Source organism: Rhipicephalus sanguineus, chromosome 4 (assembly GCF_013339695.2).
Source record: "Rhipicephalus sanguineus isolate Rsan-2018 chromosome 4, BIME_Rsan_1.4, whole genome shotgun sequence".
Taxonomy (NCBI): Eukaryota; Metazoa; Arthropoda; class Arachnida; order Ixodida; family Ixodidae; genus Rhipicephalus; species Rhipicephalus sanguineus.
In genome coordinates this window covers 73,042,185-73,067,604 of record NC_051179.1, presented here as the reverse complement: position 1 = coordinate 73,067,604, position 25,420 = coordinate 73,042,185, and the positions used below count along the sequence as shown (strand labels likewise).

Here is a 25,420-nt window from a genome sequence, read left to right as displayed (position 1 = left end):
GAGCGAACGTAAAAAGACGTTAACAAAGTTAGCTTCGTATGGTTACCTCATTTGTAATTTAATTTTTTTTCTGTATTCTCATTGCATGTGCAAGCTTTCGCGCCTTTTTACCGGGACCTGCCAAGTCACCTGGCAACAAGTTTTGCTAGATTCGATATAACACACCAGCGTTAAGAGAGCGAAATGGCGAGGAAGTTGGACGTACGAGGAATATGAAACAGGAAATAAAAACAGAAGGAAACGGGAAGTAATTGAAAACGAAAATTGTTCGGGCTGTGATCATAAATCAAAATACGCTATCCGTTTTTAGTTACCGTTTGCTGCTGGATTATGCACCCTGAAATTTTTGCGTAAACGTTTATTAACTTACCTTTATTTTTCAACATTACATCGATTGCTTATTAGTTGCACCTGCATGGAAAGTTCGCTCTCACAGTACGTGAATATATTGCAGGAGGTGAATGATTCAATGCGCAGCTCCAAATAGAAGTTTAGTGGACGAGGAGCTTATTTATTACTGCAAAAGCACCAATTGCTATTGCGTGTGCGACCTTAAGTTCACTATACAATGAACTATAGGCGTGCGTTCCCAGCAATAGTCTAATATTATTTATTTACATAATACTGCCAGCAGCCCGTTTGTCAGCCAGGAGAGCGGTGGGTCACAAGAAAAAATAACACAAATAATATCACGATGACACAAAGTAAAGCAAGCAAACAATGCGCGTGAGACACTGATGCGAACAGACGATATCGCGCCCTAGACAACGCTAAAATATTCATATTTGACTATTCGCCATAACGCTGCCGGTGCATACGCAGAGAGGCCGCGTGCGACGTCTGCCTCTGCATAATGTATCCGAACTATCCAATGTACCTCCCCCCCCTCATGGCTACACCAATGGCACATACTGTCCGCAAGTGCAACAGGAGCGCACATAAATCAAATGCCCTCGGCAACGAATGACAGATTAGTGAAGGTGTCAGAGCAAGAAGGAAAAAGTGTAAAAAGGGGCAAACTTGCGTCAAGTTGACGACTAAACCACCAGCAAATGAAAAAGACGGTGACTTGCACTTTCGGAAACAAAATTCTCGACAACTTTTGCCGCAGTTTTTGCTTTCCTATTTGCTTACGGGAAACTTTTTGCTGCTTTATTTTGATCTTCCGTCGCTTCCCAATGTTTTGAAGTGACCGCAACAGCGATACAGCAGAACTTGATGGATGACCGCACCACACAAACATATCGGGACCGAAATATCCTGGTTATTTTCCAGCCCGGTACTATTTTCGTTCCCGACTGCGAGGTGATTGATCTCTTGGGTCATTGCTTGAAAGAGGGCTCGAGACATTGGATGCCGCCATGCGGGGCCCCACGTTCGTTTTCGCCATTCAGGTTTCCACAACGCCTACGTACACTATATGCTTAGTTTATGTGTCGACCCTGACGTTACACACAGCCGCTGTGCACGCATAAAAAACTTTGAGGAGTCGACGCACCATCGTAGTGAAATCAAATGAAAAGAAGAAACTGCAAAGAAAACGCATTAGCTCGTTGGTTTTGAAGGCATCGTTAGTTTTGAAAGCACTGCGTCAAGCCGCTACTAATGAGGTCATCTGAGTTTATACGGGCGCCGTATAAGCGTATAAGCTGAAAAAAGTCACAGTTTTGCCGCAAGGGCGAAGCAATGAATGCGATAGCAAGAAACTAATGCTATACGAAGCGAGGCTCGCCAATGGATACTCTCAGTTTGAACAGCGCTCCTGTTGCAAAGGCGGCCGAAGCAGCGAAGGAAACTAGCGTGCTTCAAAGCTGTGACACTTGATAGTTCGCGCTCATCGTCTGTTTGTTCGTTTAGTCCCTTTCGAGTGACTTTCGGCTCCACATGAGCGCGGTACCACGGTGAAAGCTTGAAACAACCCTCTTCCCCTGCGGAAGGGCAGGTTCTCCCTGCGCTGCGAGCTCGCCGACGACTTTTAAATGCGCCCGTCGTGCTCCTAGCGCCATCTCGCTAATGAAGAAACGCTTATAAGCGCCGGCCGTCTCTGAGTCCGTCCAGCGGTAAAGAGTGTGTATATAACGCTCGCCGTTAGCTACGATCTGCGTTTCGTGGCGTAGCGGTTAGCGCCACTCGCTGCGGAGCAAGAGGTCCCTAGTTCGATTCCGCGCTCGGAAGCATTTTTCTAACTTTGGGGACTTATACATATACGGTGCATGACGGCGACGGCAAAATTCAGCCGAGACTGTCCGCTATCGCAATAATAGTGAACGGCTTCGGATGATTAAAGGTAGGCCTAACGGAGGTTGGAAGCACGTGTTTCGCGCTGCCAGCACTTCCCCCCCCCCCCCTCCCCCCACACAATCCTACACACTAAGAAAAGGAGAAAAAGAGTATTTGTTACTCCTTTCGGTGAGTCCTGACTAGCCACGTATATTACTCTCTCTAAAGAGGCATGCTGACTCTCTTTTTGGTCCCACGACTCTTTGACGAGAGCATAATGATCTGTTAAGAGAGTTCACGTGTCTCTTTAAAGAGAGTCATATACATGGGCACATAGGAATCACAAAAGAGAGTCAAATGACTCTTTTTTTCTTAGAGTGCACTTCCTTCTCTCCTCGCAACCTTTCCCCTTTTTTTTAATCATTTAATCATTTTCTTCCTAAGTAGGGTAGGAAACCGGACCTACGTCTTCTTGACTTCTCCGCATTCCTTTCCTTCCTTCTTTCCTTCTACCCCATCCTCTTTCTTCTATGTCGATATTAAATATCGTGGCGAAAGCTGAAACGAAACAAGATTGAGTTTCCCAGGCTCAAAGATCCCAAGGACCCGACGTAACTGAAACTTTTCATCATCTCATGAATAATTAGCCGCGGACGCATACAACGATGCGCCAGTCAGCCGGTGTCATACTCGCATTCTTACCTGTTCTTTTGAAGGTACAGAAACTTGAGCGAGGCTCCGAATCCTGCAAACGCGTCACTCGCTATGGCCGAAATGTTGTTTCCTCGGAGGTCGAGCTCCCGCAGAGCGGTAAGGTTCTGTAGCGCCTCACTGGGAACCTCGGACAGGTAGTTGTAGCCAAGCTTCAACCATTCCATGGTCGCTGCGCGACAAACGTATGGGGAAGCGGGGAAGAACAGATTATCATGTATTACTGGTGCACATAAACAGGTAACCTATCAAGAAGATGTGGTATACTGAGAATTGTGGAGGACCTGTTCATCCGTCATATTACCACTCGCTAGTGAAGTGTCCCCATAACAACAAAGTACGTACACATAAGACACAGCTGCCGGTTTTCCGTTAACACCGAAAACCATTCGGTTCAGTCGGTGAATACAACGATCGGAAAAATTTAAATTTGATCACCAAACACGCACATCACTCTTCCTTAATTTGTACAGTATTCATCATCACGCAGCTTTAAACACAAAGTACGTGAATAAGGACTTCCGTAGGTGATCTCCGATTAGATCCCTTTCTGCATCTGCCTAACTCCATCTCAAGACCGAGACATTTCCAAATTCCGTGATATATATCATGCAGTTCTCTGCAGTCTTCCACAGTGTTTTTGTTCCGTCGCTACGCATCGTGTAACTCAAGTCACTGTTTGCTGTTGAACACTCGCACTGTCGCGTCACCATTATTCCAGTACCACCGAAGCCCACTAAATACAGTTGAACTATGACGACAACCACTTAAATGTACTATCTATACTTCAGATATGTCATACAGGGAGGCCTGATAAGCTTTGATCGTGGGGGTCTCTATCCCGAGCGGCCAACGTAGCACATGAGTAGCAGCTTTATGCCCATTTGAATACACCTCTCCTCCCCCCCCCCCCCTACGCACACAGAAATTCCGTCATCAGAATGGCAATGAAAGTCAAACCAAACTATCGCTTCTTCAGAAAATGTTTACAATGCTGGGCATCTGCTCACCATGTACTCCAAGGAACGCATCCGGGTGGATGTCTACGAGTCCGTTCCTTTCGAGCTCTAGCGAGACGAGTGAGCCTAGCCGCGCAAACGCGGCCTCCGGCAGCGTCTGAATGCGGTTGTCGGCTAGGTTGAGAATGTCCAGCGCCCTTCCTTCCAAGGGGAACCGATCAGGCAGCAACTCGTCAATACGGTTCTCGTGCAACAAGAGCTGCTGCAGCACAGCCACACCTTGTAGGGACTCCGACGGAACCTGAGACACGCACAGAGAGCAAAATACAATTCCATATTTCTACGTCTTCCAATCTGCCTAGCTATCTGTTCCTTCCCTATCATAACATAGCGAGAACAGGCATTACAAAAAAAAATGAATGCGCACGCAAGTACTTCATGTTTTCTAACGATACACCAGAAGCAATTATTGTTTGAATATAGCGTAATGATCGTGACGTCACTTTCACAGCTGCCGAGGTCATTAAGAATGCAGGTAGGAAAGCGATAAGTAGAAAACGGGGTTAGTAACCGGAAAGAGAAAAGCGAAAAAGGAAGTAAAAGAAAAACAAGTGATGAAATTAAGCGAGCGAAGAGAGAGATAAAGAGAGAGAGGAAGAAAAGGTCCAGGAATAAGAAAAATTCGTTGCTCGCAATGTGAGCCAAAAGTCGTTCGTCTTCCTACATATCAAATTGTTACATTACGCACATTGCTTTGTTGTTCGAGATGCGGGGTACCTCGAACCTGAAACGGCAGATAACACAAAGTGCATCCCGTAGCTCCACGTTTGAGAAATATTCCTCACGGAATTGAATTCACTTGTGCTTTTACGTGAATAGGACAAGTTCATGTTCATGACCTGTGAGGTTTGCGAGAGTAGGTTTCGAAACGCCCAGGCACCCCGCCCATTCGGTGTGCTCAGGTTCAGGGAGACAGGACCGAGCGCTGTAAAGAGTCCGTAGGAACCTTACAACCAGGCGATTGCTGGTAAATCCCTTCGGTCGAGGTTAGCGCATATAAAATCACAAACAGCCGTAATGATTTATGTAATGTTTTTTTTTACGAGGCTTAAAGGGGTCATAAGAGTGTAAAGCTTATTGTGACGAAGGGAGGATGAGGAAGTGCGAAGTCGAAGAAAGGTAAAGGAGATGCCAGAGAGGCTAAGCAGTAGGAGACATGTCCAGCCTGGCGTGTATATAGTGCAAGAGGTCGGTTTACTGATAATGATGACGAGTCGCCACGACTCTCTCAACTCGATCGAGCCGTGATGGGGCTCAGGTTGTTGTCGAGTGAGTAATATTTTGGTGAGTTTGAGTCCACGGAAAATTTCAGTGAGCTGAGCTATATCCGAAGCTGCGGTCCGGGTGAAGTGAGTCCGAGCTTGAAGCGCGCGTCCGGCCGATCTCAGGGCCCGCGGTCGCTCATTGCGCGTCCCCGCGAGATCGGCTTCGGGGTGCTCGGCTCGCTTCGCACGCTTTCGTTCGCGTCTCGCCGACCTATCGTTATTTCTACACAACTTCACCGATCGCCCTGCGCGGGGCGCGCGCAGCCACGGAGCGGAGGGCGGAGCGGCTCACGTCCCCGCCGTGAGCACAGCGCTGCGCCGTTGCTACAGACGCTCCTCTCCCCTCCTCGCGCCGTTGCTATGGGACGGCGGATTCAGGGTCGCTTATAAAGTGCAGTCGCACTTTAAAAACACATCCTGCGGAAAGCTGACACGGCTATGAACTGCTCTGCCAAATATTACAGTCGTGTGCGCCGCGTAATGGCCACAAGCGGATGCGCGAAGTTGCCGTTTTCCCCAGGCACCCTCTTTTTCAAACAGAGGCCGTTCTCACTCTCGTCGGTGGGCGGGGCGTCTGTCCGCTGTACGTCGCAAGAGACATAGCATGCTTATTGGCCGATAGCCGACGTAAATCGAGAGCGGCGTTCGGATCAGATGCGCTTCTTGCCGCGGGGTGCCGCCACTTGCCGGCGCCGCACTCCTCAGTACACGGTAGCCACACTCGCGCAAGCGAATCACAGCGGGAGAGCGATCGCGTTTCATGACGCGCGCTGGCGTAACTTCTTTCCCCCATGCCATCCCTCCCTGTCTAGCTTCCAGTGCGCTCGTCGGCACGAGAAAAGAGAGAAAGCGCTGGGAGCGTGCGCCAAACCCCAGTAACTCCGCTGATTCTTGACGGATTCGAGAAATTTTTGCGGCAATCGATTCGGGAAGCAGTACATTCCGATACTGAGGCCATTAGATCATTACTTGGAAAAGTGGTTCATGACCCCTTCAAGAGATAACATTGCTTGCTTCGCTTATTGATGACGATAGCACGGTGAGTCGAAAGAAAGTGAAACGGAGGAAATCAAAATCCAGCGATGCTAATCAATAGGAGAAACTGTACATGCGATGTCCACGCTAAGGAGAAGGGGAGGAGGAAGTCAAAAATAAGGGAGTGTGTATACATATCGTAACTCATAATCTCCGACAAATGCGAGCGTATACAACCTACAGCGTAGCCGGCCATTGTTTGCAATATGGTGAAAAATGTCTACCCATTTCCCTATAAATACGCAGACAGACATTGCAATAAAAAGTAACACACGTAGTCTTCAGATGACATAAATAAAAGGAACTAGAAAAAAGTTAAACCAGGAGAAGGAACCAGTGGGGATGACTTGGTCAGAAATCAATCAATACCGAAAAATGCAATTTTCACGGAGCACCGCCATTAGCCTGTTTCCCGACGTCCATTGATGAATGGCGCTCGCCTAGCCGTTCTCTTTGTTCATCTCGAGCGTGCATGCTCATATATACTTACGCATAATATGTTAGCACGCAATCGGCGCGTGCATGTTATCACATTGCGTCCGCTTACGCTGCGGGCACACGTTGACAGAAGCCACCGAAATGAGGTCTGCGGACGATATTCTAGTCATTAATTCAGAGCCACCGTGTTTTCGCGCCATTTCCTGGCGAGCCTTTTCTATTTCCTGCCTTTCGGATGTCTCGATCATTTCGTTTTCATTCATTCGTACTTTCAAAACCTGACCCATACTCGGCCCCCCCTGTTGCGCCGTATTCAATCTACGAGCCACAGTTGCTTATGAACCTCGAGTTGCTCTACAAGGCCTAGAGACTGCAACGAAAACAGCGACACGTTCTCCATTGGGTATATATAAGGTCCCGGTAAGGCAGGGACCTGCAACTCCGACTTCATTTCGGGACTCTAATGCCGCATTTACAGATTCTCGTGAAACCGCCATGAAAACTTTCAAAGGACGCTTCAGCATCGCCCTGAAGAGTAGAACACGATAGCGCAATGGCGCCCCTTTTGCATCGCTTTCTCATTCGCCAGCCAGGCTTCGTTTCTCTGCGGACACCTCAGCCGTGTCGTGAAGAAAAGACTTTTCGCCGCCCTAGCTCGCATGGAAGTGTCACAATCATCAACGTAACTGGGCGCGCCACTGAATAAATACAGGTCCGAAAGTTCTGCAGTCACTCTATTGTGACCCATCTCTGGCGGCGATATCTGTTTTTCATTGCTCAATCTGGCTTCAACGTCAAGGACATTGTACCTGTTTTCTGCCATCAACACTCTACGGTTCTCTCTTCCGCATATGATATCAATCCTGCGGCCGGCCATCGGGTATTAGTAACTTCGTGTATGACGTCGTCTACCCAACTTAGTGTTCTCAACACTGCTCTTCTATATCTATCACGATAGCGAAACTCACAGGACGACTTATGCACTCGCCTAAGACGACTCAAAGGCGAAAGCCATCTTTTTCTGCTCCTTTTTCTTCTCGCTCATTGTACTTATCCTTCATTTCCCCCGTATACCCCTCTCCGAAAGCTTTCTCCACCTAACGTGGTTTTGAACTGCCTCCAAGATCAGAGGGATTGCAAGCTTTCTGCACTTGGTTTTGTACTGCCTCCGTGCTTTTGTCCAAGCGACTATGTGATGTGATGACGTCATCATGTGACGTCGCGTAGTATGACGTCCTAGCTACGTCATGACGGCGTCACAAATTTTGGCAATCTGTGATTTCACAGCGACATCCCCATATTGTGGACGTCCTCACATGATTATGATTTTTTGCATTACTCGTGCTGACACCGCCGATTCCGCCGATGGTAAATTTCGCGTTTGAAGAGGCATCTAAGCCTTTCGCCTTAATAGCTACAAAGATACGTAAAACAGACGTCACGTGTTTAAGCCTTAACGCACCAGCAGCCATAAAAGTCAAAAACGTTCATTGTGTCGAACCTACTTGCGCTATCGTTACACGTGCCTGACATAAAAGAAAGAAAGAAAGAAAGAAAGAAAGAAAGAAAGAAAGAAAGAAAGAAAGAAAGAAAGAAAGAAAGAAAGAAAGAAAGAAAGAAAGAAAGAAAGAAAGAAAGAAAGAAAGAAAGAAAGAAAGAAAGAAAGAAAGAAAGAAAGAAAGAAAGCGCGAGAACCATTGTGGCCCGCTACCGCCCATTTCTCTGCCGAAACGAAAAGAAATTGACCTCGAAAGAAGCGCGCTGGATATCGGTGACTAATGAGGCCAAAGGGGACCGCACTGAATTTGAGGAGATGTTGCCTCACCTAATACCTCGACTCGCTATCTCCCGCAGGCAACTTACGCTTCCACGTACGTTGCACTCTCGTTATAGGCGGCCTCTTCTAATATAATTTCTTCTTCCAGTCTTATCTGACGTCGTCTAGGTGGCGTTGTCCTGTTGTGTAATCCTGTTGGGCGTTTATGACAATCCCAAAATACGTTAACAGCAGCCTGCGGGGCTCGTAGCTTGGCATCGTGTTTATAGTTTTCTCGCAGACAAGAACAGATGTGGGAGAGAGAAGAAGACCACCACAAAAAGCTGCTCATTGGTTTTTGGTTTGAATACGCAACTGCGCCTTTCCATCTCTTTTCCTGTCATCTGATTAAGTAACCTGATTAGTAGATTAGTAGCACAAATTAGTAGGTCCACTCTCGCCGCATGATACCAACTTCACTAGCGAAACGGCCGCCAGCGCCCTGCGTGGCACGTAAGCATGCTGTACATGCATGCGTGAGCTATGAAGTCACGCGGATACCAATTTCGGTGAATCAAAGCGAAACGGCCGCCAGCGCACCATGAGCGTGGCACGTAAGTCATGCTGTACATGACATGCGTTCATGATTTTAGTTAACGTTATTTAGTTCATTACACAATCACGTCGCAGATACCAATTTTGGTGTATTCAAGGTAGCGAAACGGCCGCCAGCGCACCATGAGCGTGGCACGTTCATGCTGTACATGACATGCGTGTCAGATTTTCAGTTAACTCGTGTTATTTAGTTCATTACACAATCACGTCGCCAGATACCAATTTTGGTGTAATCAATAGCGAAACGGCCGCCAGCGCACCATAGCGTGGCACGTTCATGCTGTACTGACATGCGTGTCATGATTTTCATGTTAACTCGTGTTATTTATGTTCATTACACAATCACGTCGCCAGATACCAATTTTGGTGTATATCAAGGTAGCGAAACGGCCGCCAGCGCACCATGAGCGTGGCACGTAAGTCATGCTGTACATGACATGCGTGTCATGATTTTCATGTTAACTCGTGTTATTTATGTTCATTACACAATCACGTCGCCAGATACCAATTTTGGTGTATATCAAGGTAGCGAAACGGCCGCCAGCGCACCATGAGCGTGGCACGTAAGTCATGCTGTACATGACATGCGTGTCATGATTTTCATGTTAACTCGTGTTATTTATGTTCATTACACAATCACGTCGCCAGATACCAATTTTGGTGTATATCAAGGTAGCGAAACGGCCGCCAGCTCACCATGAGCGTGGCACGTAAGTCATGCTGTACATGACATGCGTGTCATGATTTCATGTTAACTCGTGTTATTTATGTTCATTACACAATCACGTCACCAGATACCAATTTTGGTGTATATCAAGGTAGCGAAACGGCCGCCAGCGCACCATGAGCGTGGCACGTAAGTCATGCTGTACATGACATGCGTGTCATGATTTTCATGTTAACTCGTGTTATTTATGTTCATTACACAATCACGTCGCCAGATACCAATTTTGGTGTATATCAAGGTAGCGAAACGGCCGCCAGCGCACCATGAGCGTGGCACGTAAGTCATGCTGTACATGACATGCGTGTCATGATTTTCATGTTAACTCGTGTTATTTATGTTCATTACACAATCACGTCGCCAGATACCAATTTTGGTGTATATCAAGGTAGCGAAACGGCCGCCAGCGCACCATGAGCGTGGCACGTAAGTCATGCTGTACATGACATGCGTGTCATAATTTTCGTGTTAACTCGTGGTATTTATGTTCGTCACACAGTCACGTCTGAAGATACCAATTTCGGTGTATATCAATTGCTAGCGAAACGGCCGCCAGCGCACCATGAGCGTGGCACGTAAGTCATGCTGTACATGACATGCGTGTCATGATTTTCATGTTAACTCGTGTTATTTATGTTCATTACACAATCACGTCGCCAGATACCAATTTTGGTGTATATCAAGGTAGCGAAACGGCCGCCAGCGCACCATGAGCGTGGCACGTAAGTCATGCTGTACATGACATGCGTGTCATGATTTTCATGTTAACTCGTGTTATTTATGTTCATTACACAATCACGTCGCCAGATACCAATTTTGGTGTATATCAAGGTAGCGAAACGGCCGCCAGCGCACCATGAGCGGGGATGTAAATCATGTCGTTCATGACATGGATATCATGATTTTCATGTTATGACTTGTCATTGATGTTTGTCATACAGTCCTGTTACGCCATACCAATTTTGGTGCAAATTCGATTAACCAAGCGACCAGGAGAGCACAAAGTCGTAGGCGGCTAGATAGATAGATAGATAGATACGCTCAAAGTCGCAGAAGTTCGCTAAGAAATGCTTCGCATTTAAAAAGGGAGGAAATGCGTGGAGGTCAACCAGCATTATATAATCCGGTTTGCTGCCCTACACAAGGGGGAATAGGAAGGGGAGAGGGGATAGTTTAATTTACTTAAGTGGGACAGGAATACCATACGGTTGAAGCGGATTAGTAGTCGGAGAGCTGTCTCCGTAATTCTGCCGTAGTGTAGTTTTCGCACGACAAATGTGTTTGCCTTTCAGGCTACATACATATACTTTGGTTTTTAAGAGTCATCTAAGGGCAAGCACAGAAACAAACAGCTCGCTCTCGCTCGAGTTTACACTGTCACAGCGGGACTCGTAATACCACAGCGGGCGCCCTTACAAAACCACGTCTCCACAGATCGAACCTACGCCTCCAAATGCCACCTGTGAATCAGTGTGGCGTTTATGGATGTCTGTTCTTTCCGCATTCTAATCTCCGAAAGCCCTACTTTCGAAAACTCTGGCTGCCGGGAAACGATCAGAGAATCACTTTCTCCGTTAGAGTGTGGCACGAAGAAACGCTTACGGGTGTGCTTAATATAATTAGGCGATAGCGCCGTGACAGAAGAGAGGATGGTCCTAGAAAGCTGGGCTAGGCCTGGTTTAGCGCTTAAGGCTTTAACCCCATTGCTACAGCATTTAACGACTTGTGAATTGCATGACAGACTACGACAGTTACGTCACGTTACATCGTGTTAGTGAGAGTCAATTCTCTATCCTAAGCTTTACACCTTACCCACTCCAACTCTTTTTACCTTCTTAACCTCTTTCCACAGACCGATAACGGGGGTAACCATTTTAGACTCTCCTCCTTGAGAACTCATCGCAGATGAAGGCGACGAAGAGATTGCATAATTTTTTAAGACAACAGACTTGCACAGGACGGTTATAGACCAACAGCGATATTGTGACTGTGAGGAGCGTGACTGAGTGTGCGTGCCCCCTCCCTCCCTCTTTCCATCTCTTTTTCTATCTACATCTAGCTTTCAATCTCCCTTATCTCTTTCTCCAGTGCAGGGTAGCACACCAATTTTTCTAGACTAGTTAACATCCCTGCCTGTCCTCTCTCCCCTGCTGCTTCATTCCTCTCCTGCACTTATGCCTCTCTCCCTCTTTTCCTCTCGTTCTCGTCCTTCACATCTCGTGAATATGATGTTTCCAGTGGGTTGCAAATTTAATGTCCGATTCATTTGTTGTTACAGATGAATCATTCATAAGTACGTACCACCCGTTAGACCTGTAATAACCTATTTGAAAACGTATTCCATTAATTACTCCTAATGAAGAGGCACTTCAACTTCCTGTAAGCGCATGCCTGTGCAGCTCGATCATTTATCTCTCGTTTCAAGAAAATAGCAAGGGAAAGTCCTCTATTAATTATCCTCTTACCTTCTAGTCTACACAAAATAAGGCATCAGAAAAATTAATTTGGCGTAGAAAACGAATGAATTGATTTTGCTTAACACTAAGCCAACGGCTTTTCGCGAGATAGCCCACGCACTTTTGTGAAAACAAAAGAAAGGGCCCGTTTTCATTCTTGTCAAAAGGTTGTTTTTAATAAAGTAATTTTATTCAATTTTTAGTTAATAAGAGAGGGACGGAATTTAAATAGTGAACCAAAGGCAATGCATTTTTGTGGGGACAAACCTTATCCCCTTTTCCCGTCATAAAAAAAAAGTGAGTTCCCGACTGCTTTCGAAGCAACTGTTTTTCGTAATGTCAAAAGTAAAAAACAAAACCAAAACAAAACAAGGCATATAAAACAGAGCTTCAGGGCAAACAATTCATTCTTGTCAGATAAAAATAATGAATTTGCTTGTGTGAGGATGTTACAGATTTGGAAGTTTGCACTAAAGGAGCTTTTCCTAATTACGAAGCGCCCGAGGCTACTTCCGCAACCAAGTGTAAGGAAAGCGCACATGATTCAGCAGTTCCTTAAAAGAACATGGCTTTTTATGCAGGCTGCGCGAAACCAACTGACGTATAGAGCGATTTTAGAAAATTGAGATCACAGAAGACCAAGGTCTCTGCTTCTTCCATCCTTTGCCCTCTGTGTATGTTTTGCGCCGTAATTTTAAGACGGCACTCAAGATCAGCGATAGCCCGTAATATCCACTATGCCAACGTGGCAAGCTCTGGTCCATGAACGTTGAAACAGATTAGCTTGAAGCACTGTGAATGATGATATCGGAGCTCGGGAAGTTGGTTGTATTGCACGCAGTGAAACCATTTTCGTGTCTCGTGCCATGCTTCTGAAGCTAGTGCCCTTAAATGGTGTAGAGGATTCTTACGATAGTCTACACCGGCGGCTTGCTAAAAAATTTTAAAAACATAATTGCACGTTCCTGTACGTTTTTATGCCAGTGGGGCATTGAATAATTGACGATTTTTCAATATTAAAGCACGAAACTTTGAGAAGTGTTGTATCGATTCGTGATCAGAAAGCTTAAGATGAAAAAGTGCTCGTCTTCGTTGCTCTCTGTCTCGTGTCTTACTTTGCGCTGTGATCACAATTTGAAAAAATACGGACGAATGAGCGAACATGAACATTCATTTCAGCCATAACAAAATACAAATACTTCATCCCAAATTTCTGATGAGGTAGACGCACAAGTAATAACAGCGCAAGAGTACAGGTATAAATCACGCAGCGATCTACTTACAGATCTAAAGGCGTCCTCGTCTTAAGTTTTTCCGAGGAAGGCCTTCAGCACGGCTTTGAGAATTCGAAAAAAAAAAACTTTACCGCAGTAAGATAAACTGAAAACGCAATACACCAGGCATGCGCGCCTCAACAGCGACAAGGAAAGCGCACAGCGCAAAAAAAGTATTCCACCACGAACGTTGAAGACCGAAAATACGTAAGCTTGTTAGCCTCGGGTGAACTGATAACGAAAAGCGAGCAAACGTCTGAGCGCGCAAGGCGAAAGACGTTAAGAAAAAACGAAATGGCGCTTCTAGGAGGACAGACTTCCTTTGAAAATTTGGATACTTGGAGTTGTTCGAAAGACACGATCTCTTCGCGCACTTCCGATTAATGCTTTTGATCAGCCGCACTACGGCAGGCCAACGCGTGAGAGACCAAGAAAGAGAGTATCCTTTGACGAGACGTGAAGAGGTTCGCCTGAAAGGAACGTCTGCCATTATGCTCTATATGAATATAATGGCAAGTGCAATGATATTCCCAGTGACGTCACAAACACACAAGGTACAAAAAAGGGGGCAGCTATGCACTAGTGATGCGAAGACGGAGGAAGCAGCTGAACTGGTGGTCTCTCCTCCTCGCCCTCACTTTTCTTTCCCGCCTCTTGGCTAGGGCAAGCACGAGCGAGCATTATCTACAATTCATTAGATACAGATCAATTATTCATTGGCTATCGAATGGCTGTCACAACGTATCGGTCATGCATTTTTTGTGTCAGGCTAAGCTCATCCAAGCATTTTCTAGAATTTATTGGCTATTGATCGGTTATCGATTAGCTATTGAATGGTTATCGATTAGCTATCACTAGGCTTTGGCCATGTATATGGGTCACGCTAAGTTCTTCCAAGCATTTTGTAGAATGTATTGGTTATTGATCGATTATCGATTGGCTATCATTAGGCGTCGATGGCCGTGCTAGGAGCTGCTTGACACATATCCGCTTTCAGTGGCGCATACCCGCCAAAGCCAGGCCGAGTTTTTGCGAACGCCGCGCGGACAAACGGCGATCTTAAACACCTCCGATGTTAAAAAGTTGCTCTTTCGCCGCAAGTGCGAAGCAATGAATGCAATAGCAACAAATAGGAATGTTATACGATGTAAGGCTAGCAGCTAAATCCATTAGGATTCAATGTGACGTAACTTTACAAAACGTTGGCATTAGGGAATACGGCCGCTCCAGCGAACGAAACGGTTTTCGTGCTGTCTGCCGCTTCTACGTGAAGTAAGCGGTGAGAGCACAGCCTTGCCACAGCACGTACAAGGGTATGAGTCGCCTACTGATCTCAGTCTAGTTAGCGCACGCAAGCGCGCCTTTTTCATCAAGGTTCACACTTGCTGATCAAGCAACTTCTTTCTTTCTTTCTTTCTTTCTTTCTTTCTTTCTTTCTTTCTTTCTTTCTTTCTTTCTTTCTTTCTTTCTTTCTTTCTTTCTTTCTCTCATACTTTCGTATTGTGTAATGTTCCCTCCTAACTATTTTCTTTCTTCCACGCCGGAAATTGGACCTTCACCCACCTACAGCAGTGCAACGCTTCTGTTGCTACAGGCAACAACGACGGTCATGCGTGAAACAACAAAATGTGGCTACCTGAAATGACAAGATACCTCGATGAAAGATCATCTTTCCACATCAGAAACGGCTGGTCGCCGACAAGTCCATTATCTAGAGAGCATCAATTATTGGAAAACAGCGCGTACGAATACGCATGTGACCGGCGCACCTACGAGGGCCTATTTGTGTACACCCGCATTTCTGTACACTCGCCAGCGCCTGATATTTCGCGAAATATGCAGCAGCCGCCAACTCCGAAATCTGTACCTCATAGAATCTTCGCTTAATAAGGCTATATTAGTACAGCCAAACGAAGAAAAGAAAGGGACAAAATAAAGCGGCTGCACTTGCAACAATGGCAAAAATAGATACGTAAATGTGAAATTGGTACGTGAATATGAAAGAAGCTAGACGAACTAGTAATTTCTTAGAAAAACAGGCAGCTCGTGACTAAGTGTATAGCACTTGGTATTATTCACCGATGTTTCTTTTTATTTATTTTTCTTCAAAGTGCGCAGTATGAAATGTTATCCTTATGAGCACGCACGTGAAAGATGAAAACATATACACCGTCTACGATAAGAGAAGAGCGTGCGTCTGCTCATCCCCTATAAGCCACTTTAACAAGGAAATTTGGTATCTTGAATTTGACATATTATCTCATTTCCTTTTTTTTTTTATTTTTTTTTCGGTTCCTGCACTTCGTTAGTCTGCACAATTTCGTCGAAAATCGCGAACAGCTGCTTTATTTCTAAAGGCGGTATTGCTTCTTTACGGAATACTAGCGGGTATGAGATTAAAGCTAGTAAGCGCCTCATAAAACTATACCTGATGTGAAAACAAAAACAGACATCTTCGTTAGTATGATCTCGTCTCATAGACTCTCGTGATGAATTTCTTTTCCCAAAACATGCCATGATCGTAGTCTCTCAGACATATTCATTACTCAACCACAACGCGTCTCTTTTTCGAATCGGTCAGCATTATAGGGTCAGCCGTTGTCGATGTCACGTACATCTTTTTTTTTTTTCAGATATTTCCACATAGCTCATCGATTCATTGTAACCATCTTCCGGCAAATCTTCAATCTAGGAATGACAGCTAAGTATTCCAGAGCATTTAACTAATATCGTGTAACCAGCACTTAAACATTTTGCATTCAACATTTCAAGTGTATTTTCTCACCAATTAATCGTTTGTTGTCAGACACTAAGTATAATTCCATAACCAGAATAATTTGTGCCCAAATTTCTAAGCCATCGCGTTCTACGTAATGTGCCTGCTATAACCACCCTTGCTCTCTAATTGTTCTATCCTGTAGCGCAGTATCAATCAATGACATACTAATTACCTGTATATTCCACGACTACTTGTTATACAGCTAGTACAAATGCCGCATTCTTTTTTTTACCGCTTGCTCCAGTCTTCAAACCTCATAATTTGCGCACAAAGACTAAAATGTCAGCCCTGTATGATCTTAAGCATGCGTGCCCCTCGAATGTGCAGGTCCATGCTCAGTTGAAATTTTCGAAAATGCAACAATATCACTGACCTCTTCTAATGCATTCTGGGAAAGGTCCAACGACTCGAGGCGGTCACCCACACCGCGAAAGGCGTCCAGGTGAATCTCGGACACGTTGCTGTGGTGAACGAGCAGGTGAGATATCTCCAGACCATCTAACAGACCAGGCGGGAACCGCTCTAGCCTGCAATTGAAGAGCATTGGTTAAAGAAGAGCAGAAGCGTGGCGCTGGCGTTTAAAAGAGCAAGCGCATGATGCCCTATCTGCCTTTGAAATGTCGCTATTGGAAATGACAAATAAAATTTCAGCGTGCGAGAAGTTACAGCTTCAGTGATAGTGTAAACAAATACTAAGAACTGTGAAGCAAATTTTTTTGTAATTTGTTTGGGCCGTAACTAGCGTATGTAGTGCGGTCCTGTACGAACATCAGACAGCCAAAGACTTCTTCAAACTTTCGGCTGATTGCCCGGATATCTCGTTTGATCTTCCAACGATGCCCGGATGATCTCGTTTGAGTCTCCGGATAACGGCGCTGGCTTTTGGCAGAAGGTCACTTGAAGTGCGCCGACAGCAACAGCTAAAAGCATTTCGTGCTTAAAACAAATTAGCACGAAATTTAACTCAAAGCGCGTCTACAGGGCGTACGGAACATGAGAGGCCAGCGCTAAACTGCGCATAATGGAATGACAACTTTGAAGGCTCTTATAAATATTCAATGCTCTATGTCGAAAAAGCGCTTTTCTTCTCTCTTATACCTCTATCTTGCTTTCGTTTTGTGCATGTTTGTTTGTTCCCACGTGCCATTTTCAGAGAGTTGGCTTTTCAATAGCCGAACATTCTATATTTTCACAGTTATAGCCTTGCAAAAGAAGCAAATTGCTTTTAAATGTCATTTACACTCAATTGAATCAGAAGGTATTCACATATTTACTTATGATATGAGTATGTTAAGTTCCCCTGCTAAGCAATATTATGCAATAGTATGGGTAAAATACGTATATGCATATGTATTTTACTCTTTGCAAACACCTCACAGTTATGGATATGTTCTCCATATAGATTTTGCTGCAAGCTGAACTTCCCACACGGCCAGCTTATATTGTACTACGATTAGCCTGCTCAAGAACGCGTCAGAACGACTGCTAATTATTAGAAGGTCGACAAATATATAGATATATTGAGATAAATGTGTAATATGCGTATGTGTCTCGATTTACTCAACTTTTTATAACACCATGATGCAAACTAGAGCTACCAAAACTCACTCAGTATGACTGGAAACACGAGATCACCTGGCCGCACGAGATCAAAGAACGCAACGACTTCTATTAGGCCTGATTCTCGCAACTAAATGATGTTCTGTAACTTGGGGATGATCCTGGATGAGAGAACATCACTTAATTGTGTAAATGAGAAGTTGTAGCTATCAGCTATCTTGGATCTCGTGAAGCCACGCGCTCCCGTGTTGCAAGTGATATTGCGCGCGACTGCATTCTGCACTTTCCTCCCATCGTAATGCGGCCGCCGTCGTCGTGCATCGAACTTAAATCGCTTAGCTATACTACGACGCGTCGGCGATGTGCTTGCACGAATAGCTTAAGCTCACCTGACTTCCTTGATTTTCAAGTAGAGAACAGGATGCTGCGCGTCCGCAACGGCCGCCAGCGATTCCCTTAGCCGGTCAGCGCGCTCGACTCGTTCGCAGATGACGTCGAGGCCCTTGGTCTTGTCCGCGCACTGGCACGAGGGCCCTATCAGTTGCCGAGAGGGACACGCCCTGTGGAACCACTGCGCCATCGCTCCCGCCACTGCCGAGGATAAGACGAGCAGCAGCTGGAGGAGCCCCGCCACCAGGGCTGCCGGACACCTCCGCCATCGAACCACGATGACTCGCATTCTCATGGCGCTGCTTCAGCAGGCGCTCAGGGCCCGCTGCTGTGGCGGGGACGGCGCCTGCAGGAAAGACGAGATAAAGAAAAGAACAAAACTCATGTCAACACGATTTTCTTTATCTACAATTAATTATCCTAACGTTCATGCACATTGCCTATTTTTAAATGCAGCTGTCTTTGCGAACATCCGCGGGTTTTTCTGACCGTAAATTAGGCATCGTGGGAAACTAACGATCACCTTAAACTTGAAATAACTTAAAAATTGAACCCCGTTTCTTTCCGCCTAAAGACCTTGCGGTCTACCCCGCCTGTTTCCTACATTTTGCTGCGGTGAGAACAAGCTTAAAATTACTCGATTCAACTTTGTATATTTTAGAACTCAGCCGATCAATCACCACAGCCATTAGCGCGAAAGGTGCCATTACAGCGCTTGCCACCAGACGCGGCTTTGAAGCGGTCACGGCCAGCATGAATAGAAGGCACTGGCGCAGCTACCGCACGCGAGCTTCGTAATGGAAGCCAAATTGCCGTTTCTCTGTGAGACAGAGCTTTTGTGCTCTCGCGCCAAAAGCTTATCTACGCTTTGTCGATTACAAAGCATAGCTTCTTTCGTGAAGTACTGTGGCGTGCAGATTTTAGGTGCCTAAACGCTCTTCTAGGCCTAAATGGGCAGTTCAAAGACTAATTGTTCGCATCCTGCTCTCGTTACGGAAGCTAATAGAAGGGAAGCATTACATGAAAAGTTTAAAAAGGCGAGTATGCAATGTTCAGTAACTGGCTACATATGGAGTTAACTGAATGTGATTTAAAGATAGAAGAAACGATAGCAAGAGAAAATGTGCCTTGTTTTCCCCAATTTCTTTTATTTCGATGCGTTCCGCGGATGTGCTTCAACTACGTGAAAATTTATACAGCCGAGCCTTGATCATATGTTGTGGCTGTGCCCCAACCAAAGGGCCTCGGATCTCAACAGTGAGGGGATAGGAGTCGGCGTATAACCACTGAAGTCCTCCAAGATCAACTCCTGGCTGTTCAGAGAGCTCACGCCATCGGGAAAGCCTTTGACCTACCGGTGTCTATGAGGGCGGAGCCACCGACTTAGCCTGGGGCTTTGGCCTCAGGCCGTAGTTTCTCTGGACCATAATAAAGTTCTTGCCATGCCATGCCATGCCGAGCCTTTACTTTTTAAAAGCGGAGGTGTTTAAAGACGAGGAAAGTTCCTGGGGATCAGCCATCGCCACTTTTAGCACACCTGCGAGAGCGAAGCCTGACGAGAGGGAGAGCATGGGTGAAGCTAAGTGGGTGAGAGGGGAGCCTAGTGTAGGGAGTTGAGCCTGGTATAGAAAGGGTAGTGACGTAGAGAGGGTGGATATGGCGGGTGCGCAACAGGAGGTGAGAAGAGAAGGGGAAAGCAGGCGCGCGATTGATTGTGCCGGTGGAAGGAGTAATCAGTGGTAGCACGCGCTCGAGCACACGTGGCGCTGGTGCGAGAGGAAGAAGGGTGTGCCAAGCGTCGGCGAAAACGGAGGAAGGCACGCTGATGCCACCAGCTCCGCTGTTTAATCAGCCTTGGCGACGTTAAGTCAGTTGAAGCTGCGCATATTTTTTATGGCATGAATGAGGTCACGCGTGTGTGGTACACGGGGCTTGAATAAATTAAAAGTATGCCTTGAGGAAAGCGCCTCAATCTTATTCGTGGTGCAACTGTTCTTGATGCTTGAGCTGGCAGCTCATATTTCACAAAAAAAACAAAGAAAAACAAAGCAATCGAAAGCAGATGCTTTAATAAGAAGTGCTTCTGTTGTAACGTTTTATTTATACTGAAGTATTAGAACCCCATCATTCGTTTTCGTCCTTCCAGGAATACATTAGAATGCTCTTTTTTATTCTTTACTTTTTTCATCATCAATGCCAAACTTGCAGCAACGTATACACTTGCAGATTATTATAAACTTCTAAAAAGAAGACAACTGCGAACTAGCTCGACGCATGAGAAGTTCAGTGCTAAAGAACATAGTGAACCGTAGAAGATGCTTACATGCTGTGTCATATGGCGCTCGGCCGATAGAGTGCGTTAACATATCCACGCGCAGCTCCCTAAAATGTCGCTGTTGTTTCGGAGAAGTTGATGGCGTTTCGAAGATATTTGCGCTCAACCTAAAAGACGAGAAGCTCATCGCGTTCAGTGACTTACACAAGAATGCCTCTTTAACCCTGCAATGTTCAAGGACACTTCAATATCTAAAAAGGGGAAAATATCGTTAATAATTATTTCGAGCCATAGCAAGTGCTTCAGTTAATGACAAACAAAATTCCGGTAGATCCCACGCATTGTGGGAATCGATTTCATGCGAAGCAAGCAGCGAGTATCTAACTAAAAGTTTACTCCGGTGTGTCAAAAATGCAACTATTGGCTCTTGCAGAGTTTCCCGCACTTAAATCAGTATGTTAACGCATGAAACTCAGTGTAGCGTATACGATGCACTAACACGGAAGTATCTATATTTAGCTCGAAACGTATGAATGCCACTGATTACTGTTATTCAGAAATAAGGTCGCAGTGATTTTTATTTTATTTCAACCAAACCTTACTGCATACGCATCCGCATGCAATATATGATGCTGAACAGGAGTTTCTGAATGGCTGACTCGGTCTAAGCCGCAACTAGGTGTTCCACCTCACCCAAGCTCCCCATTAATCTTGTAGCCCCTGTAAAGCGTGCACCACCGCATAAAGAGGTACATTGAGGTGAAACACAACAACGATCAGCAGCGAAAGGATTTTGTGAAAGTGGGATGGGCTCATGTTCCATAAAAGTTACCCCTTTTTCTCTCGACTAACGCTAATCTTGTCATGAATAAACGCTAAGTGGATCGTGAACAACGATAAGAGGATTACGAATAATGTGCACTGAGAATCCGATTAATTCGGTTGACGTTCGATGTACAGCGTGATGTCCTGTATTTTGTTAACTTCGTCGAGGCGGCGGCGGTTAGCGCTCTACTGAGGGTTTCCACTTTTCTAAAAAACAAGCTGACGCCATAATAATAGTTGTGTCGCAGGTTAACGCTAACGACAGCGGTTTACGCTGTACCAAAGCTTTCTTTCGTGTCATTTTTTTGCATCAGTGATTGGGTCTGTCTCCAGCTTTCCCTTAAATATCGACGTCAGCATTCAAAATAAATTATCCGCCAGGATTACCGTATTAAAACGATTTCTTAAATAAGCTAAAGCCTCTTTTTAGCTTCGTGCAACGGGAATACATGTAACGAAACGAAAACTTGGGCCAGTTGGTTGTACTTCATATTTACCGGCAGCGCAACCACACACACGGACAGAGAGAAGAAGCGAAACGCTGTGTCAGCGCTGTGTTTCCGTTTCGCTTCTTCTCTCTGTCCGTGTGTGTGGTTGCGCTGCCGGTAAATATGAGAATACATGCATTTGCTCATTCCTTAAAGGCCAACTCTGGCGATTTTTCAAGATCAATGGATTTCAATAAAATTCGCTGGGTACGTTCTTTTTCACGTTCCCGTCATTTATGCCAAATTACAGCCTGGACAGATATTCAGATTCATTACCAATTAATTTTATTGCCTTCCCCGACTCTCTCCACCTTGCTTCCCAGAATTATTGGCAACATTGTGAGAGTGACGTCATTTTTGGCAAACCGAAAGTGACGGAACCGAGGTGCCCGTACAACGTCTGCTATCAATCGTGTGTGTTTGACCAGCGCTTCGTTGGCCGGGCGTGCGAATTTCAGTTTCTTGTGGGCGTACGTGCGATGGGTGGCAAAATGTGTTGCGTTGTGGGCTGCACACGATTCCCCGTAATTACCTTGACAGTCATGGAACACTCGCACTTAACGATTACCCCGCGTCTTTATATTAGAGTGTTTTAGCTAGCAGAGGCAATTTACCGCACGGAAAGTGCGGTAATGCGGTACCGCCTGAAGAGTGCACCTGCATGGACATTACCGTAATGTATAAAGGGTGCATTGTGACCGGGCCTATTGGTATACGGTGAGCTGAGCGTCGTGCGCGGGGTGGCTCGTACTTGGCTTATATTAAATTCCTTCGGCCCTACCAACGCGATATTGAACGCCGCTATTGTCAAATTTATGCACACTTCCCATAACAATATGAACAAGCTTGAGGTAGTCCACAAACTTCTCAGCGATAGCATTTTACCCGATCGCGGCCTCACAAACTTGAGCCACCTGGACAGGTGGAGTCATCTGGCGGTGGAGTGCGCAACCAGACAAGCAAAGGACTAAACAGGTGTGTTCTACTTCATCGAAGAGGAATGGCGATATTAGCTGGCCTCCAAATGCGTCTGAATCCCAGATGTCATTTTCCGACAGCTCCGAGGAGCTTGTGCACGTAGCACGGTCAGTCACAGACATGGTACGGCTGTTGCGACGAAGTCACCTTTCCCCTGGGCGTCTGCTCTTCGCCGCTTTTGCAGCTCTCATACTACGCGCTGGCGGGACCGGCATGCCTTTCATAATTTCCGGTTTTCGCCGACTTATACGTCACGCGAAGACAGTACCTCTCGGTTGGGTTTCGTTTCCGGTCTTCTGCCTTTTTGCTTATTTAAAATTATTGTCCAATTTGACGAGTATTTCTGCTATCCGACCCGTGACAGGAGCATCTTAGGAACATAAAAAAACACCACTACTTTGACATGGTCAAAATATCGCCGGAGTTGGCCTTTAAGCAATTGCTGCAGTTGCTACTGAAGTGTCTACTCACGGCCTACTTTTGAGCCGAATACACGAGTGTTATATTTTAAGAGTTTTGCGTGCATGGTCGAATCTGTAAACCTACAGTCATGTTTCACAGTGACGGTATAAGAGGGAGCAGGTCTTGCGTGTTTAGGCAAATCGTCAGCAACACAGGCGATGTGAAAAAATAAATCCATGTAATTCTTTATTTTATATCGAGGGCATTCGTCCTGGCAGACTTAATGCCTTCAGCTAGCCTGCGAAGGTTTATTGGTCAGCTTCAGCTGCCACCTCGTGCAAAGATTACGTGCCACGTGGCGGCCTCTGGCGAAAAGAGAGTGTTTCGCACTCACCACCTCGGCTACGAGTGGCGGTGGCTAACACTACAAGGGGTTGCATCTGCAGGAATAACCAACAAAGTTGACGGGGAAGCGCCTTCAGTCATTGCTCAACTGGTAGAACACCGCACGCGTAATTCGAAGCTTGTTGATTCGGATCCCATCGACGGAAAGGGTACTTTTAACTGCGGAGCACTTCAGGGCCTCGGGCTGTCGTCTCATGTTGTCGCTTGGTGTCACGCATGCAAAACCATGTATAGCTTAGCCATGTATGTCACTGCAATGCATCGTATAGCATAGCAAGGGGGCGAGAGAGGGAAGTGAGGGTGAGAAGGAGTAATGTGAAGATGAGAAGGAGGGAAAGGAGGGGGAGAAGGCAGAGTGTAGCGTAGCCAGGCACGAGAGAGAGAGAGAATAAGAATAGGAGAAAGGCAGCTACGTTAACCAGCCATGCACGAAAACTATACCATGTATAGCATATCCATGTATAGTATAGTATAGTATAGTATAGTATAGTATAGTATAGTATAGTATAGTATAGTATAGTATAGTATACCAAGGGGTTGGAAAGGGAATTGCGGGTGCGGAGGAGTGATGTGAGTGTGAGGAGGAGATAAAGAGAAGAGGGAAAGGAGGAGGGGGGAGGGCGTCCCTGCATCACAAATGAAGGTTTCCTTTCTCGCCACGGACGCCGAGCAGTCTGCACGTTTGGAACGCCAGCGCACGCTTGCCCGAGAACGCCAGCGTCGCCGAAGGGCCGGCAAATCACCGCTCCGCACTTCCTGCAACTTTCACGTTCAGTGCAGCTGCATACATTTATACGTCCACTTAACTTTGCTTTGCAGTATGCCGTAATTATTACACTGCAGTTAACACGATAATTAAATAACGCCCCCGGTGCTTTCCTTAATTGGCTTACTTGTTTGTCGAATTAACTTGAGAGTCCACGTGACTTTTTTGTATCATACAACGGGCTTTTCTTTCAAGGCCACTTTCGAAAGGGACATATAAGGCTTTCGCCTTAAGAAGCCTTACTGAACAATATACCAAAAGTTACCCGAATTCAAGCAAAGTACAAATAATACGATGTACCGCACATGCACACATTTCGGATATTCGAAATATGACACTCTGGGAGTGCATTCCAGTGACGATACCCTATGTGGCCCACCGCTTTCCAAGCATATTCTTGGCCAGCTGCCGTGAGCAGCTACAGCGAACTCTATGTCAATGCGGGAATGTTTCAGCTATAGGATTGGTCACTCACATAGGCACATGGTTCTCATTACCTTTCAGACGAAAACAGCCACGCTTGGACGGTGATGCGGCAGCATTTCACTCGCCTTCATCGCGTGGCCTCTGCAAAATATGAATAGGGTAATTCCATTAGTAACCAATATTCGCGACAGGGCGCTTACACTTTCATTACGCATTTATTGTTGCTTCAAGTGCGCTCCGCGAGTACCACGGAATTAAGGTGCTTGGCCCACTAACACACAGAAAATAATGAAAGGAGGAGGAGGAGAAAAAAAATGGAAGGACAGGGAGGTTAGCCAGTTCTCAGACCGGCTGGCTACCCTGTGCTGGGGAAAGGGGAGTGAAAGATGATATAAAAGAGATGTTACAAAAAAAGAAGAAGAAAACAAAATAACAATAATACACACATTTACACTGCTTAAAGTCTGTCTCTGAGACTAGTTGCGTGCAAAAAGCGCAACAACGCTTCCAAAGCTTTCCGTGCCGAGGACGGCATCGGCCAGTGTCCTAAGATCTTTTCCTCCGACAATGGACGATTGTCAAGTCTATCAAACACTTTGGATGGTTCTTCTCT

At 45.8% G+C, this 25,420-nt stretch overlaps 1 protein-coding gene across 1 annotated transcript in view; it reads right to left on the bottom strand.

Moving 5' to 3' along the window:
• The window catches only part of LOC119391292 (chondroadherin-like protein), a 34,438-nt gene extending 9,488 nt beyond the window's left edge, over positions 1-24,950 (bottom strand). The window contains exons 1-6 of the mRNA XM_049415231.1: positions 24,879-24,950; positions 18,242-18,588; positions 16,666-16,819; positions 4,870-4,896; positions 3,942-4,230; positions 2,923-3,103 (exon numbers count right to left, since the gene is read on the bottom strand). Coding sequence (XP_049271188.1) covers positions 2,923-3,103; positions 3,942-4,230; positions 4,870-4,896; positions 16,666-16,819; positions 18,242-18,537 — 947 coding nt within the window. The 5' untranslated portion in view covers positions 18,538-18,588; positions 24,879-24,950. The remainder of the gene's footprint in view (positions 1-2,922; positions 3,104-3,941; positions 4,231-4,869; positions 4,897-16,665; positions 16,820-18,241; positions 18,589-24,878) is intronic.
• Positions 24,951-25,420: the final 470 nt, after the last annotated feature.